Consider the following 14,860-nt stretch of genomic DNA (forward strand, 5'->3'; position numbering starts at 1 on the left):
ATCGTAATGTAACCGGAGACATGAATATAGATAGAGACTAGACACCCCAACTTCCAGTCACTTCCTGTATCTGTGCCACAGAGGTTTCGTGTGCCACGCCCACTTAAGAGACTTGTCAACCAATGAAGTTTCATACTATTTGACAGACAGACAGCCTTGGGTTGCCAGGTTGGTTTACCAAACTTGCTTTTAAAACTGGCGTAATATATCACATTAAATGTGGAGTAATATATCACAATTTCACAAGAAATTTAGAATAATGAAGCAGGTGCTAGGCCAACACCTTGATGAACGTGAAACAAAAGTAAATCTTACTTACTGTACCGGTAGCCGATTTGAGCATCCACTCTAAGGGGGGTTGTTATTGCAGAACTTGGCAACCCAACACAGAGTCCACCCCACTATAAACAAGCGGAGCACCTCCGGTTAGCTAGCATCACGCTAACTAATTCTACCTTTTAAGTATGTGTCAACATTTATCTTATCTGGGGCTGTTTGTGCACTGTTACAGCATAGCCCCAATTAATGTCGACAAGTTATGTAATTCCGTTAGCTATTCGTGCATTGATTTCAGCTTGACAGTAAGGTAATGTTAGCTAGGTTAGCTAGCCAGTTAATGTGACAGCCAGTTATTAATAGCTGTCAGGAAAATGCCAACGATGCGGCTTGTGTTTTGGAAAATATAAAATGATGAAAACACATGTATGTGGTCACCACTGCACAACTGTATAGCCTACCATGTTTCTATACAAAAAGCTAACGTAATGAGCTGGTTAGTGAAGTAATGTTAGCCTACAGCAGCATTAGATGCCTCTCCTCAAAGGCTACTTTAACACAGACTGTGAATGTGTATCTTTAGCAACACGTTCACATCTAGCCAGGTTTAACACAGAGAGAACAGTACAATCAACACGCCTGAACCCTACTGTATTTCTCCCTTTTTCATTTCAGGTCACTCAGTTCATCCTGACCAACGGGTCCATTTGACTTGCCCCCCCATAATCAGAATAGTCACAATGACCTCACCAATGGACCACCGCAGCCTGTCAGTGGGTCACTTTTGAGGTAGACCATGAATGACAAACTAGTCTTCCTGGGCCTGCTGTACTTTGTCCAGGGCATCCCCTACGGTCTCCAGTCCTCCCTGCTCCCTGTCTACCTGCGCGGAGCTGGCCACTCTCTCACCCGCATTGGCTTGACCAAGATCCTCTACTTCCCCTGGGTTCTCAAGGTGCTCTGGGCGCCTTTGGTGGACCGGATCGGCACCAAGCGTCGCTGGCTGGTGGCGACCGTGTCTGGGCTGGCGCTGACATGCGTCTCCAGTGCTGCCCTGGCCCCAGAGCCTCATATCTGGGGAGTAGGAGCGACCCTGTTGGCCATGAACTCCCTGGCCTCAGTCCAGGATATTGCTGTAGATGGGGCAGCAGTTGCATTACTGAAGGGTCGTGGGGAGCTGGGCCTGGGGAACACAGCTCAGGTAGTGGGCTATAAAGCTGGGTCAGTGTTCGCCGGAGGCGGGCTACTAGCTGTGATCGACGTGGCCGGATGGAGCTGGATGTTTATACTGCTGACGTTTGTGTATGCAGGCGTGGCTCTGTTTGTGTGGGGAGCCCCTGTGCTGGATGATGAGAATCTGAGGGGCCAGCAGGCAGATGGGAGCAGGAAGGGAGGGCAGGGAGCAGAAGTTATGAGGCCATGGAGGGTGTGGAGGAAACTGCTGGCAGTGCCCGGCACCCCTTGGATCATCTTGTATGTGCTCACATACAAATTGGGTGAGTCTGACTAATGGGCAAACGCATGATTATAATCAGGGCTGCCACATTCCTTGAAAATATTAGAATGTTTGTGGATTTCAGAAAAATACAGTAAAGCATAAAAGCTTTTGAAAATGATTGGTTGGCCTTAAAATTACTTGATTTTTTAATGAAAATAATATATATCGGTATGTCTCAGCTCCTTTCCATCCTACGATCAGTACTTTGCATACAAAACCTGTGTTGGGGAGTTCATTCGTTTTAAAATTATGGATCTCACCAGGACTTCAGGGGGAAAGCTGAGACCAAATCATGGCAATTTTGAGAAAGACACTGAAAGTCATTGAAAAGTCCTTTAATTTGATGTTCAAGTGTGGGAACTGGGAACCCTATTACAGAATGGAGGATTACCCTCATTGACATAAATACTCAAATACTGGAGACTGTCATCAATTAGGCCTAAATGCTTACCTTTACATTTCTACTACCTAGGCCTAATCTTATTAACAATGATCATCTGTGTGAACTTATTCCCGATTTTGTGTGTGTGTGTGTGTGTGTGTGTGTGTGTGTGTGTGTGTGTGTGTACAGCACAGACTGATTCAAACTACTCTTTTGGATTAGTGAGTTAGGCCTATATGTATAGAGTAGACAAAAAACATACAAACTTGAAGCTAAAAAAAAAAAAAACACGATTTCAGACGGAAGCCCGTCTTTATTGTCACACGAACACTGCAACACATGCATGCGGCCACAACACACACTCATGCTGACGGTGGCCGGTGAAATATGTCCTCTGCATTTGACCCATCCAGGCTTGTCCTTTCCTCCAGGGTCAGGCCAGGAGCAGTGGTCACTTTTTATTTCCAGCGCCCGGGGACCAACTTTCAGATGTTGGAAAGCTAGGGAAAGCCAAATAGCATTTGGTATTATCTCAACACAACACTCCTGCAGTAGTTGCCCTGAAATGGTTTATTGTGTTCCATTGTAAACTTGTCTCTAGTTTGTGTGTAGTCTGTCCATCTGGAACTCAACCACACTGTAGTTCTTAGTTCTTGCCTTTTTGGACAGACGTTGGACCCATATTTCACCACTAGATGTCTCTGTTGGCATGTCAATGATGGCTGTGGTGACGCCTGAGTCTGCTGAAGGAGTGACAGAGGTAATGATCAGTAGGCATTTATTGGACAGTCTGTAACTCACAGAAGGTTGTCTTTGTAAATAGGACAAGTTCAGCTCAAGTTAACACAATTGTTTTAGTGTCACGAATATCTGCTTATAAGCCTTGTGAACTTGAAGAAGAATAGTTATTTTGAATATCAATCAAGTTCGTTTAGAAAGTTTGCATTTGAATGAGATACTCCCTTTTAGTAAGCATAATTCTGAAGTAGTTTTGGAACAGTGGAGCATCTGTGTGGGAGAGAGAGAGTTGGTATGGCCAGGTGTTTGGTAGCAGAAGGGGATTACGTAAGGATTAGAGTGTCTTTGTGTCTATGGCGTTTGGAAACTGAAATGAAGACGCCACATCATGTTTGTGTGTACTGTATGTAAGTGGGTGGGTGGGAATGTATTCAGTCCCTTTACATTTGCATAGTCCCTGTATGTGTTTGAATGTATATGCCTTTGTACTTAGTAGTATGTGTTATTGAGAGAGAGTTAAGGGTGGCTTAGTAATCGGATGAGCTCCAGCAGACGACACTGCTAGACCAAACATCAAGACTGGCTGGACCCCCTAATCTGTCTAGGGGGCTCCCCCCTAATACTCTCTCTCAACCCCCTCACCCCCCACCCTCATGATTACAGTCATAATCACTCTTCATGTTTTCATTGTTATGATTTAGCTGTAGATTTATCAATGGCACTGTCATTTGTTAGTACTAGGGATGCGCCGACATTAATAGTGATAATTTTGGTCACTATAATTGTGACATCTCTACTGCCTGGTGTAATACAGTAGGCAGAATATTTGCCACCTTTGGCAAAAAAAGAAGCTTGTGCAACATTTTAGATTAGGCCTAGATGTGCCAGCATAATTGCGTATTTGAGACAGTATTGCTTTTGTTCAAGGGGTGTGTGGGTATGTTTGTGCGAGACTGGTGATCTGCCTGTCTGAACCCCCCTCATACACACAAGCACACTAGCACACATACCCCTCTCTTGCGTTCACTCCTAATGAACTCTTTGAGTTTGCGCTGTGTCCAGCCCAGCAGCCAATCAGAGTGATCCTTGTGTCTGAACCAAAGATTGAACGTACATTGATAAGAAATTACACTCAATTGATCGTTCCATTGCAACATCAGCGTGCAGCAGGAGAGCTACGCCTCCGCCATTTTGGCCCTTAAGTGAAACATGTCTGTCTATGGGAAAAACAGCATCCAGTGAAACATCCCGCATACAAAGTGTGATAGAAAGTACCTCTGCCAGTTGAATAATGAAGAAATATTATAAATATGCATACTATTCTAACTATTTACTTATTCAATCTATGAATCAAAGTAGAAACATGTTAAACATATTATTTGTCGTTCTCAATTTCATTTATTAAATAACAAATACAGCACTTTGAAATCATGGGTTCAGATTTACAAATTAAATTCACTAATTGGAAAGAAAACATTTATTTATTTATTATTTATTGATGAAAGTTTAGCTCCAAGTGTCCAATAAACTGCATTACACATATTTTGCTGTAAAAAAAAAATCACTGACTACAACAGTATATCCAGACCATTTCTAGAATAAAAAACAAAAATGTCAATGTAGAATTTGCAACCATGTATAAATCTACCCATAACAAACATTCAAGTAAATGTAAAGTCATTTAAAAATGTAGCAGATAGATTAATAGGCCTGGAGAGACTGAACCTGGATAGAAAAGTTTAGTGATCCTTTCGTCCTTTAGAAGTAATCTTTTAGTGACCCTTCCAGGGTCTTTGGGGAAACGATGAATGGCATGTTTACTGTCAGAGTTTCTGCAGTAAATTGACAAACAGCTTATTTTTCTATTTTCCTTCCTGGTCATGGTGTCCTCTCTGTCTGCATTGTGCTGCTGCTGTTGTTGATGCAAGGCTGATTTTAGGGCCAAGATGTCGGCGGCACTGCTTTGGCGCTACCGTAGCGCCTCTAGCGGCTGTTTCCAAAAATGCAACAGAGCGTCGACTAGCGATGTCAAATGTATCGATAGTATCGATCGATAAAAATCAATACTAAAAATTTGAAACGGATACAATACTCATTTGCAACATTATGGATATCAGTAGTGCTTTCTCTTAATGATAAATCAAACATACTACTGATTTCCCACTCCCTATCATTGGTGGTTATCTGTTGCTTCAACAAGCTCAAAGTGTTCTGATAGGCTGATGACTAGAGCAGGGGTAATCTGCTGTGTAAGTGCAAAGTTTTTAATGAGTTTTATCGGGCCTAGATTATGGAGAATTGCACGTACGTCTGTCCGTCCATCTGTCTTCGTTTATTTTTTATGCCTCTAGTCTAGATGTGTTGTCATCCCCCCCTCCGCTGTATCGAAAATTGTATCGAAAATTGTATCGAGTATCAATATTTTCCTGGGTATCGGTATCAAAGTAGAAATTCTAGTATCGTGACATCCCTAGTGTCGACTCTTTCCTTCCACGCTCTTTGTCTGAACTGTGACCTGTGTGCCATCCGAGGCCAGAGGCATGATGGGAGAACTGTCTGGGTAGACTGCAGGCAGGGATGCAGAAAAGGAAGGAGGGAGGGAGGGAAGCATTAGTTTCTCAAATTCAATCACAATTTCACAAGCTCTCTATCCAAATTATATTATTTGCACTTTGTAAGGACATTTTTAAATCACAAAAGAAAGAAAAATACAAAATTCTGCAGTACTTAGTTGTCATCTAACTTTTATTTATTATATCGTATCGTGGCTGTATTAAATCGTGAACCCCATATTGTGTATTAAATCATATCGTGAGGTAAGCGTCTTATCCTTTTTAATCACCATTATGTGACCTTTTGTTGTTGAAAGTGCATTGTTGTTACATCCACACAGACATGATGTGTCAATTTAAAGGGAAAAAAATAATGTCACTGCAGCTTTGTCATCTTTTATCAACATCGTGGCTACTTTCAACTACAGTCGACATTCTAATGGAAATGAAATGCATTGCAGATACTGTACTCCCAATATTCTCTGATTATTAATTTTAGAAATTAAAATGGTGACACATGATTCTACACAATTAACTGAGCAGCCCTAGGCTAAGTGCTGCAGCCGTGTGATGGGGACGTAGGGGCTGGGGCTTTCCAGAGGTGGGGGGCCAGTAGCCCTGTATGACCGACATGAGATGTGAATGACAGCCAGAGATGGGAGGGCCCGCCACGGAGGAGGGGGGGCACCCTGACGATGGCCTCCTCCGGGAAGTGACCAGGTGTACGGAGAGATGGTCGGATGGATAGAGAGAAGAGGGACAGTTTGAATGTGTCCTGTCCTCCTGTCCCAATGATGACGTGAGAGCCGTAGTCCAGGCAGCGAAATTGTTTCCGAGAGATATGGGGGTTTGGTGTGGAAGAGGGTGGATGAGAGAGAAGAGGGGAACTTGCGGGGGTGGGGGTTGGGGGGGGCACTATTTTCCAGGGGGAATGAGGAGGACTGCAGGGAGGGAGGCTGAAGGGGGGGATGAATTAATGAACAGCCACCACATGGTGCCTTGAGAGAGAGAGAGAGCATTAGAAAAAAAACGATCTATCCATGCAGAGACCTTGGTACATACAGGCATGAGAAATAGGGGGGGAAAACAGTGTATGCGCTCATTCATGTCGTCTCATTTATTCTAGATGTTTAATTTGTCAGAAACTCAGAATAAAGGCCTGACCTCAGCAAATTCAACTCCACAGTCTTGCATGGCCATCATCACTTGGTTTGACTACTAACCAGCGATACTGTGCAGCCCCATATATGTACTCTGGCTTCTGTAGCCCAGATTGCCTTTTTAAAAGGTGGATTACCACATTTTTTGTTCTGATGTAACACAACCAAGGCCCTGCACAATGTGACTTTTTATTGTTGTATAACATTCTTTCAAGAGTATTTGGTCACACAGTGCTATTAGTTGACACTTTCTGTTGATGAGAACAATGCATCAGCTCTGACATAGCCCGTCCTTTCAATGGCTATTGATTTTGTATTATCTGTCAGAAGACAAACACAAACAACAAACACAACCAAACCTAGTAACCTAGCAGGGCTGGGTGGAGTTGTACAGATAGCTGTTCTTGTTTCTGTCTAGTTCTAGAGAGAAGGTTCCCATGGTCTTTGGCCCTGAGGGCCAAAGAGAACTCCTTGACATCTGTGTGGTCCTTCAGGGACTCGTATAGTGGTGTGTGTGTCAATAGGCAAATATGCATAGGGGGTATTATGAAAGTGTGCATTGAAGGTGTGTGGTCATGGCTCTGTTTACTGTTGTGTCCTCAGGGAGTGTGAGGAGTTGAAAGGTGCGCGTGCGTGCATGTGTGCGCGTGTGTGTGTGTGTGTGTATGTGCATGTATGCATGTGCGTGGTAGTGGTTCTATATTCACTCAAGCATGGGCTGTGTGTGTGTGAAGCTGTCTTTGTCCACCATGGCCTTGGCCGGGGGAGTGATATTGCTGTGACTGTGTGTCCTCGGTGATCTCCCCTGATTCTCCAGCCCTTTTGTCTGAGCCGCAGCATGGACATCGGGATGTGACCCCACTGTCCTCATCGACCTCTCACCCTCATCCTGCCCTGAGCCCTCTCTGCACTGCCTAGCCAACCCCCCCCCCCCCCCCCCACACACACACACACACACACACACACTCTGACATAATCTTCCTCTTTCTCTGTCTTGTCATAGGAGTTGGTCCTTAGACGGCTGGACTAAAGCTTTTATGTGTAACATTTTTAAATGTACAGTACTGTATATTTCAAACAGTAGATATGTTTGTCAAATGGCATAGTAAATGGTGGGGGTGGGTGGGAATCACCAGATGCCTCACGATACGATGTTATCGGTATTATCGGTACGATAGTGTTGTGATATGCTAGTATTGCGATATATTGAGTATTGCGATATTGTGATATATTGAGTATTGCGATATTGCGATATACTGTGATTTATTACCTTTTTTCAACTGCAAATGATGTCCCCAAAGGAAAAAAACGTCAACATCTGTTTTATCTAATGAGATACAGTTTCCAGTCTGTTCATCTCACTTCAATCATTTTTATTGCAGTAAAATGGGACTGTCAAGCAGACAGACTGACCAACACTGTCATAAAAGCCTGTCATAAATGTTGCATGCACTTGACATTTTGTATAATAAAATATCACGATACTTGGCATTCGATACGATACGATATATTGCCCACAAAACATTGCGATATTTGGACCCCCCCCCCCCCCCACCCCTAGTAAATGGTATACCCTTGGTAGATATACTGTTGTTTTTTTTGTCTTTTCAAGTAAAATGATGCTGACATTTAGGTTACATAAAAACAATGAACTCCTCTTTGTCTCTGTTCATCTGCCTCCTCTCCTCCTCTGTAGCTGTCTTCATCCCTGGCTGCTCTTCGTTCTCTCCCATCATGTGGAACTCGTTGGTTCTGTGCATTACATCTCTCTTTCCCCGCTCTTTATCTCCCTTTTTCTAATTGCCCCCCCTTGTCCCTTTTTCCCACTTATTACTGTCTCATGTCTTCTCTCCATCTCTGACTTTCTCTTGCCCCCCCGCCCCCCTCTTGTTCTACCCCTTCTTGCCCCCCGCCCCCCCTCTTGTTCTACCCCTTCTTCCCCTCCGCTCTGCTTGTTTAATCTTTGTGGATGTCTAATGAAATCCCTGCTGAAATGGACAATTGTTGCTTTGAGAATATTTATAGAAAGGCATAATCAGCCTTGTTGTGTTTGTCTGCACGCCCCCCCCCCCACAGCCCCCCACTCCAACCCCCCTCTTAAAGGAAATAATTAGCTGATGGCAGGACTGTGAGAGCTCTGAGCTCTGAGCAGAACAACAGGCAAGGCAGAGGCGCACGAGCACAGAACTATTGGGTAAACAACCCAGGCATCAGTGTGTACTGCTGCCGCCAAGGTTGACTTTCTTCTTTCTGACTGTCTATAGTATGGCTACACAGCACCGTCCAAACAGCTCTGCACTGACCGTTAAGTCAGGGCTAACCCCACACGACTTTCACATCCAATTAGAGAGTAACATGTACATACCTGTCTAGCCTATATATTGCCTTTATTACTCTATAGTAAAATTAGCACTCTGTCCTGTTGTACAGTAGGCCCTACATGTATAATACACCGGTAGAATTCGGTTTTATTGTTTGTTCACGTAGCCTTTAACTCGGTAGACCTATAAGTGCTGAAGATAAATACAAACAGCTTCAAATGTACAATTATGGTTTGATTTCGAGGACACACATTAGGGCTGCACAATTAATCAAATACTAATCATGATCAAGATTTTGGCTTCCCACAATCATGAAAACAAGAAAATCGAGATAAAACTGTGATAAAACCTGCCACATTCTGTTTAGCGATGTTGCTCTTGTTTTGTCTTGTGTTGTAAATGCAGCGCACCCCGTTCCCTCGCAGTGGTGCGCTCTGCCCCTCCTCCAAAGCTTTGGTGCGTGTAGTTTCAGCTCGAGTCGAGAACAGAAGATGACAGCTCTAAGATTATTATTATATATATATTTTTAAGTTCAATAAAAATGTATGATGTTTCAAAATCTAAGGGTAATCTCACTACTATAATAAGGGGGCCGGCATTCGCACATGCCAGTTAAGCGGGCGAGCACGTGCATGCGTAGTGTCTGAGGAACAGGGCGAGCACGACAGCATGATAATCATGATTATCATTTATATATATATATCAGGGCAGCATGGCATAGCAACAGACACATCAGTTTTCCAGACAGGCAGGTCCACAGTTTGGAAAAGTCACTGCTGTACAGGCACTTCTGGTTGGCTACCACTGAGGCTAAATGAACCTTTACAGCCAAACTGAATTGAACCGTTGCCGGGTGTATTTCCCATGGTTTAACCTGCCGACAGTGAAGAAAGAGTGACAGAGGGAAGTGAGAGAGGTGGTTCCTACACAGACAATCGTCAGAGCGGTGACACTCGCGTTCTGCTTCTGCACTCCCCCATCACTGGGAGCTTCGCAGCTTCCTCTGTTTTTTTTTCTCTTTTGTGTTTTGTGCCCCCCCCCCATTTCAGTGTCTGTTTCATCTATGTCTGTCTTTCCTGCCTCTTTCTCTACTCTTGTTTGTCTCCTCCTGCTCCTGGCTGAGTGAGTGAGTGAGTGAATAGTTGGTTGTGTTGCGTCGTCTTTGACAGCAGTCTGGGAGCCGAGCTGTCACTCACACAGCTCTGTGGTCTCCCGCTTCCTTTGTGAAGTCAGTCTCCATTAATATAATAACGGCGTATAGTCAGCGCCACTGAATATTTGACTGTAGCATTTGATAGAACATTACTACCCGCATGCTCGACGCCACACAGGAAGTCTGGCCGTCTGACAGAAACTTTTCATTTGACTGAGAGGTCTTTGTGAGGCCCCGTTTCATCTTCCCAAGTTTCTCGCCGTTTTTGTTGCGTTTTCCTTCTCGTGCTTTAGGAAAAGTGCTACGCCCCCGTTTGACGAAGTGACTGAGGGTATTCCTTTTCTTGTCAGGCATCTATTATTGACACTTTCCAGGAATTGGCCTAGGTATGCTCTATTTGATTCTGCAGTCGTCATCTCTGGAAAACCACGTTGGCTCGTCTTGCAAACAGTTTGATACAACACAATCATGGCAGTTGACAGTGATTGCAATTGGCCTGTGTTTTCTCTGTACTCTTCCTGTGAAGAATAGTAATGCTTAGTCAGAGAGACATAGCCTACCTTGGTAAATCTTTGGTCTATCTTGAATGTTGGTATATTTTTCTCCACAGTGTCTGATACCGCCTTTAGCGTTTTACCTACATTCGGGGCTTCCACGCGTCCTTAAAAAGTCTAAAAATCAAGCATCTGAATTTGAGGCCTTAAAATGTCTTAAATACAATTTTGACAGGTCTTAAAATTGTATTGGATTATGAAGTTAACGTTACTTTGATAAAGATGCATTAAATTCAGTCTCACTTTTAAATATGTTTGGGGGATTTCTTTTCAAATTGATCACACTCTGAAGGAAACTACAAAACCAAACCAAAATGGAACCAATAATCACTAATGCAAACTGTGCAGCCCGGTCAGAATTGATCTGAGCACACCCAGCTAGTGTGTTGTGATGTTTCTGGACTTTACACACAGTAGCTAAACATCAATCATAACGGTAATGAAGACATAGGTGAGCTGTTTCAAACCATGTTCCCTGATTTGGACATTGCTAAAATGTTCTAGCTAATGTTTTTTGCCAGTATGGGCATGAAATAGGTATTATATTGCATTCGTAATGGTCTTAAAAAGTCTTAAATGTGTTTAAATCTGCAGAAAAATTGAAATATCTTAACAGGGCAATTCCTTCCCTCTTCTCCTCTTTTTATCTCTCATTGTCCTTTCTCTCCTGCTCCTCCTCCTCCCTCCACCTCCCTCTCCTCTCGCTGTGTGTGTAGGTGAGCAGGGGGCGGTGACCATGTTCCCCCTCTTCCTGCTGGACCACCACATGACGGCCAGGGAGCTGGGCTTCTGGAACGGTGTCATCGCCATGGGCTTCTCCATCTGTGGCTCCTCCCTGGGAGGCCTGCTGCTCGCTCAGTTCAGGTAACCTTCATCGTCATCATCATCATCACCAGCATCATCATCATCATCGTTGGTCAACAGTCGTTTGTGACTGAATGCTTGTGAGACACCTGGGAAGGCAGCAGGGTCAGAAACAAATGGGAGCTTGATGCCCTGAAGGTTCAAGAAAACGCCAGTGTGAAAATACAAATCACACCCAGGTTCTGAAGTCAGCGGTGCAGGTTTATACACTCGATGCCATCTGTTGAGGCTAAGCAAGGAGACCCAATTGATTTCAGGCGTGTGTGTGTGTGTGTGTGTGTGTGTGTGTGTGTGTGTGTGTGTGTGTGTGTGTGTGTATGTATATTGTCACAGATCGCCCCCACCTGTTTGGATATGATAAATATTTATTGTGGCTGATTTATCCTTTGATGCGTGGGTCTGCGCATATATTTAAGAAAATGGTGCCTTTTTGTCCGACGGGGCTGCCGTACCCGTTGATAAGGTGGCTGCCGCACGGGCGCTCTCGAGGTCTCAGATGAGTTCAGTACTGTCCACACAGAAGATGGGGCTGCGGCCCGCAACATAGGTTGTCGATTGCTTATGCTTATATTTTTTTTAATTATTTATTTATTTATTCATTCATTCATTTATTTATTATTCATTTTTTTTAATTATTATTCTTTTCTCCCATGCCAATGTGGAGCATTGGGCCGGGGGAGCAGCTTAGGCTACAGGCTACAGAAATCTCAGCTCAAACCCGTGCTACGTCCCGTACTACGTCCCGTGCTACGTCCCGTGCTACGTCCCGTGCTACAACGGATGGATGGACGGAAAGATGAGTCACTTATAAGCGGCTGCACTGCTTAAAAATGAGGGGGTGAAAAACACCACATTTTTGCATTTCATCCAGTTCACATTTTTGCATTGAGTTGTCATATAGTCAGAGATGGGAAAAGTACACACATTCTTTACTTAAGTAGAAGTACAGTTACTTGTGTAAAAAAAAGACTGGTAAAAGTAGAAGTACTGATTCAACTTGTTTACTCAAAAGTAAAAGTAAAAAATTACAGACTCTGAAATGTAATCAAGTAAAAAGTATTTATACCGGCTGTTTCTGCGCAAAGCTAACTGAACTAGGGATGGGCATTTCTAGCAAAAACACTATTCGAAATTCGCTGGCCAAATTCGAATTTAATTCGAAATTCGAAAATAAAAATAAAAATGTAAAAAAAATTAAAAATGTAATTTTTTTTAATTTTTTTTTTTTTTTTTTTGTGAGTGAAATGTTGCATTGTCTCCCCTGATTCTAAGTCTACGGCTTTATTAATTAATATAAAAAGCTTCTGCTGTGGATTTTTAGCTCAAACAAGCATTGCACCACTGAAGTAAAGAACATGTTACATGACATTGGCTGGGTTTCCCAAAAGCTTCTTTGCGCTAAGAAGCTAATTCAACCCTTCTTAAGGCCCCCTTAAGAAGCAAACGCGTTTCCCAATTGCTTCTTTACGAAGGCATGCGTTTCCCAAAAGCTTCTTAGCGCTAAGAAGCTTCTTTGACCCTTCTTAAGGCTCCCGTAAGAAGCCAACGAAGCCAACGCGTTTCCCGATTGCTTCTTAGCCTAAAATTATCTTCCAATTATCCTCCGTTAAGAAGGCTGCGTTTCCCAAAAGCTTCTTAGCGCTAAGATGATCTTTCGTTAAGAAGGTTTTGTAAGAAGGGTCTGGAGCCTTCTTAACACCTTCTTAATGACAAAACACTGGCAGATCCAGCCGCGTCAGGCAAAAGGAGATACTTGTGTCCACTGTTCCTCTTGTGTTTTTCCCTTTTTCCTTTCTTTCATGCACCCTTTAGTGTTTAAAATTGGGGAACACTTGAAAATCTCCCCTGTATGTATGGTTACTTGTGTTTTAAATGTTTTACCGTAGGCTATATTTCTCTAATCAGAATGGATTCCTTTTATAATGTTGTGGATTTATATAGCACCTTTCACAGAACCCAAGGTCGCTTAAATTCTGTAGTGTTTCTCTGTTTTGTTGTATGCTGTGTATATAAAGCAATTTGAACTGCAGTCCATGTCTGAAATAAATAATGTTTAATAAAGTTTAACATGACCATGATTAGGTGTTAACAGTGTTTCTCAACCACTGAGTCGTGGCCCACTGCTGGGCTCAGAGTGCCATCAAGTGAGCCGCTCCAGTTAAGATGCTTCTTAAGAGCCTTCTATTTTTTTTATTTTTCTCGACTGTTAAGAAGGCGTTTGGGAAACACTTCTTTGGAGCCTTCTTAACTCCTTAAGAAGCTTCTTAACTCTTAAGAAGCTTCTTTGTTGGGAAACTCAGCCATTGACATTTTCGAAAATAAAAAACAGTTTTGACAATCATGAGTGGTTCATTAAATATTTAGTAGGCTCAGGTCTGAGTGCCAAAGGGGTGCCAAAGTCACCCCCTCTCCCTCTTCATGGGATTTCATCCGCCATTCATTTTTCCATAAACCTTGCTTAAAATGCTTATAAAAATTGTTTTACTTGCTCAAACCAAGCGATTTGACTATACTTAGAATCAGGGGAGACAATGCAACATTTCACTAAAAAAAAAAAAAAAAATCGAATTTCGAATTTCAATAATAAAAGTCGACCTTGATAATAACAACGATTATTCGAAAATTCGAAATTCGATGCCCATCCCTAAACTGAACCTCACAACATATTAAGATAATTCGAATTTTTGCGTGCTAAATTCTGGTGTGGGGACTCTGAAGACAATTAACCGAGCACATGGACACACAGCTCTCCAATTATAGCAGTAGGATTGGATACAGGTGGTGTGTATGCTGATGGTATTTATTTAATTTCTGGTTCTGGATTTGGTTGAAACACAGTCACTGAAGAACTAAATCTAGGAAATGAAAATACATAAACTTCAAGTCAGTTTCTTCAAGTTCTTCAAGTCAGTTTTGGTGGAGCAGGAAGTCCTTCATCACTTGTGTTAGTGGGAGGGAGTGGATTTGGTTCAAGCGATGTGTGCCCAGCGCTTGGCGAATCCGGATCCGACAGATGTGGTCCAGACTGGCAGGACATCTCTTGGCCTCCAGAAAGACCCTGAGCGCCTTGGGATCCGCCCTCACCTCCAGCTGTGCCTGTTCCCTGATCACCAGGGCCGGGTCGGCGCCGTGGTCCAAGAGTAGCTGGACAAAGGCCGCATCGCACCTGTTATGCAGCACCTTATCCAGCAGGTGAGAAGCCACGTCACGGGTCACAACGCCAGCGGCTTGGAGCAGCAGGCAGAAGCAGTCCAGATGGTTGCGTTCAGCGCTGATGTAGAGAGACCTCTCGAGGGTGTGAACAATGTCCATGTCAACAGCAGCACGGAACGTGAGTACCTGCAGTATGTCCAGCCTTCCCG

General features: G+C 43.4%; 1 protein-coding gene across 1 annotated transcript in view; it reads left to right on the top strand.

The window, feature by feature from the left end:
• Positions 1–409: 409 nt before the first annotated feature.
• mfsd3 (major facilitator superfamily domain containing 3) overlaps positions 410–14,860 on the top strand; it is a 28,450-nt gene continuing 13,999 nt past the window's right edge. The window contains exons 1-3 of the mRNA XM_083644764.1: positions 410–462; positions 952–1,772; positions 11,351–11,498. Coding sequence (XP_083500890.1) covers positions 1,073–1,772; positions 11,351–11,498 — 848 coding nt within the window. The 5' untranslated portion in view covers positions 410–462; positions 952–1,072. The remainder of the gene's footprint in view (positions 463–951; positions 1,773–11,350; positions 11,499–14,860) is intronic.

This window comes from Poromitra crassiceps, assembly GCF_964638095.1.
Source record: "Poromitra crassiceps genome assembly, chromosome: 10".
NCBI classification, from domain to species: Eukaryota; Metazoa; Chordata; class Actinopteri; order Beryciformes; family Melamphaidae; genus Poromitra; species Poromitra crassiceps.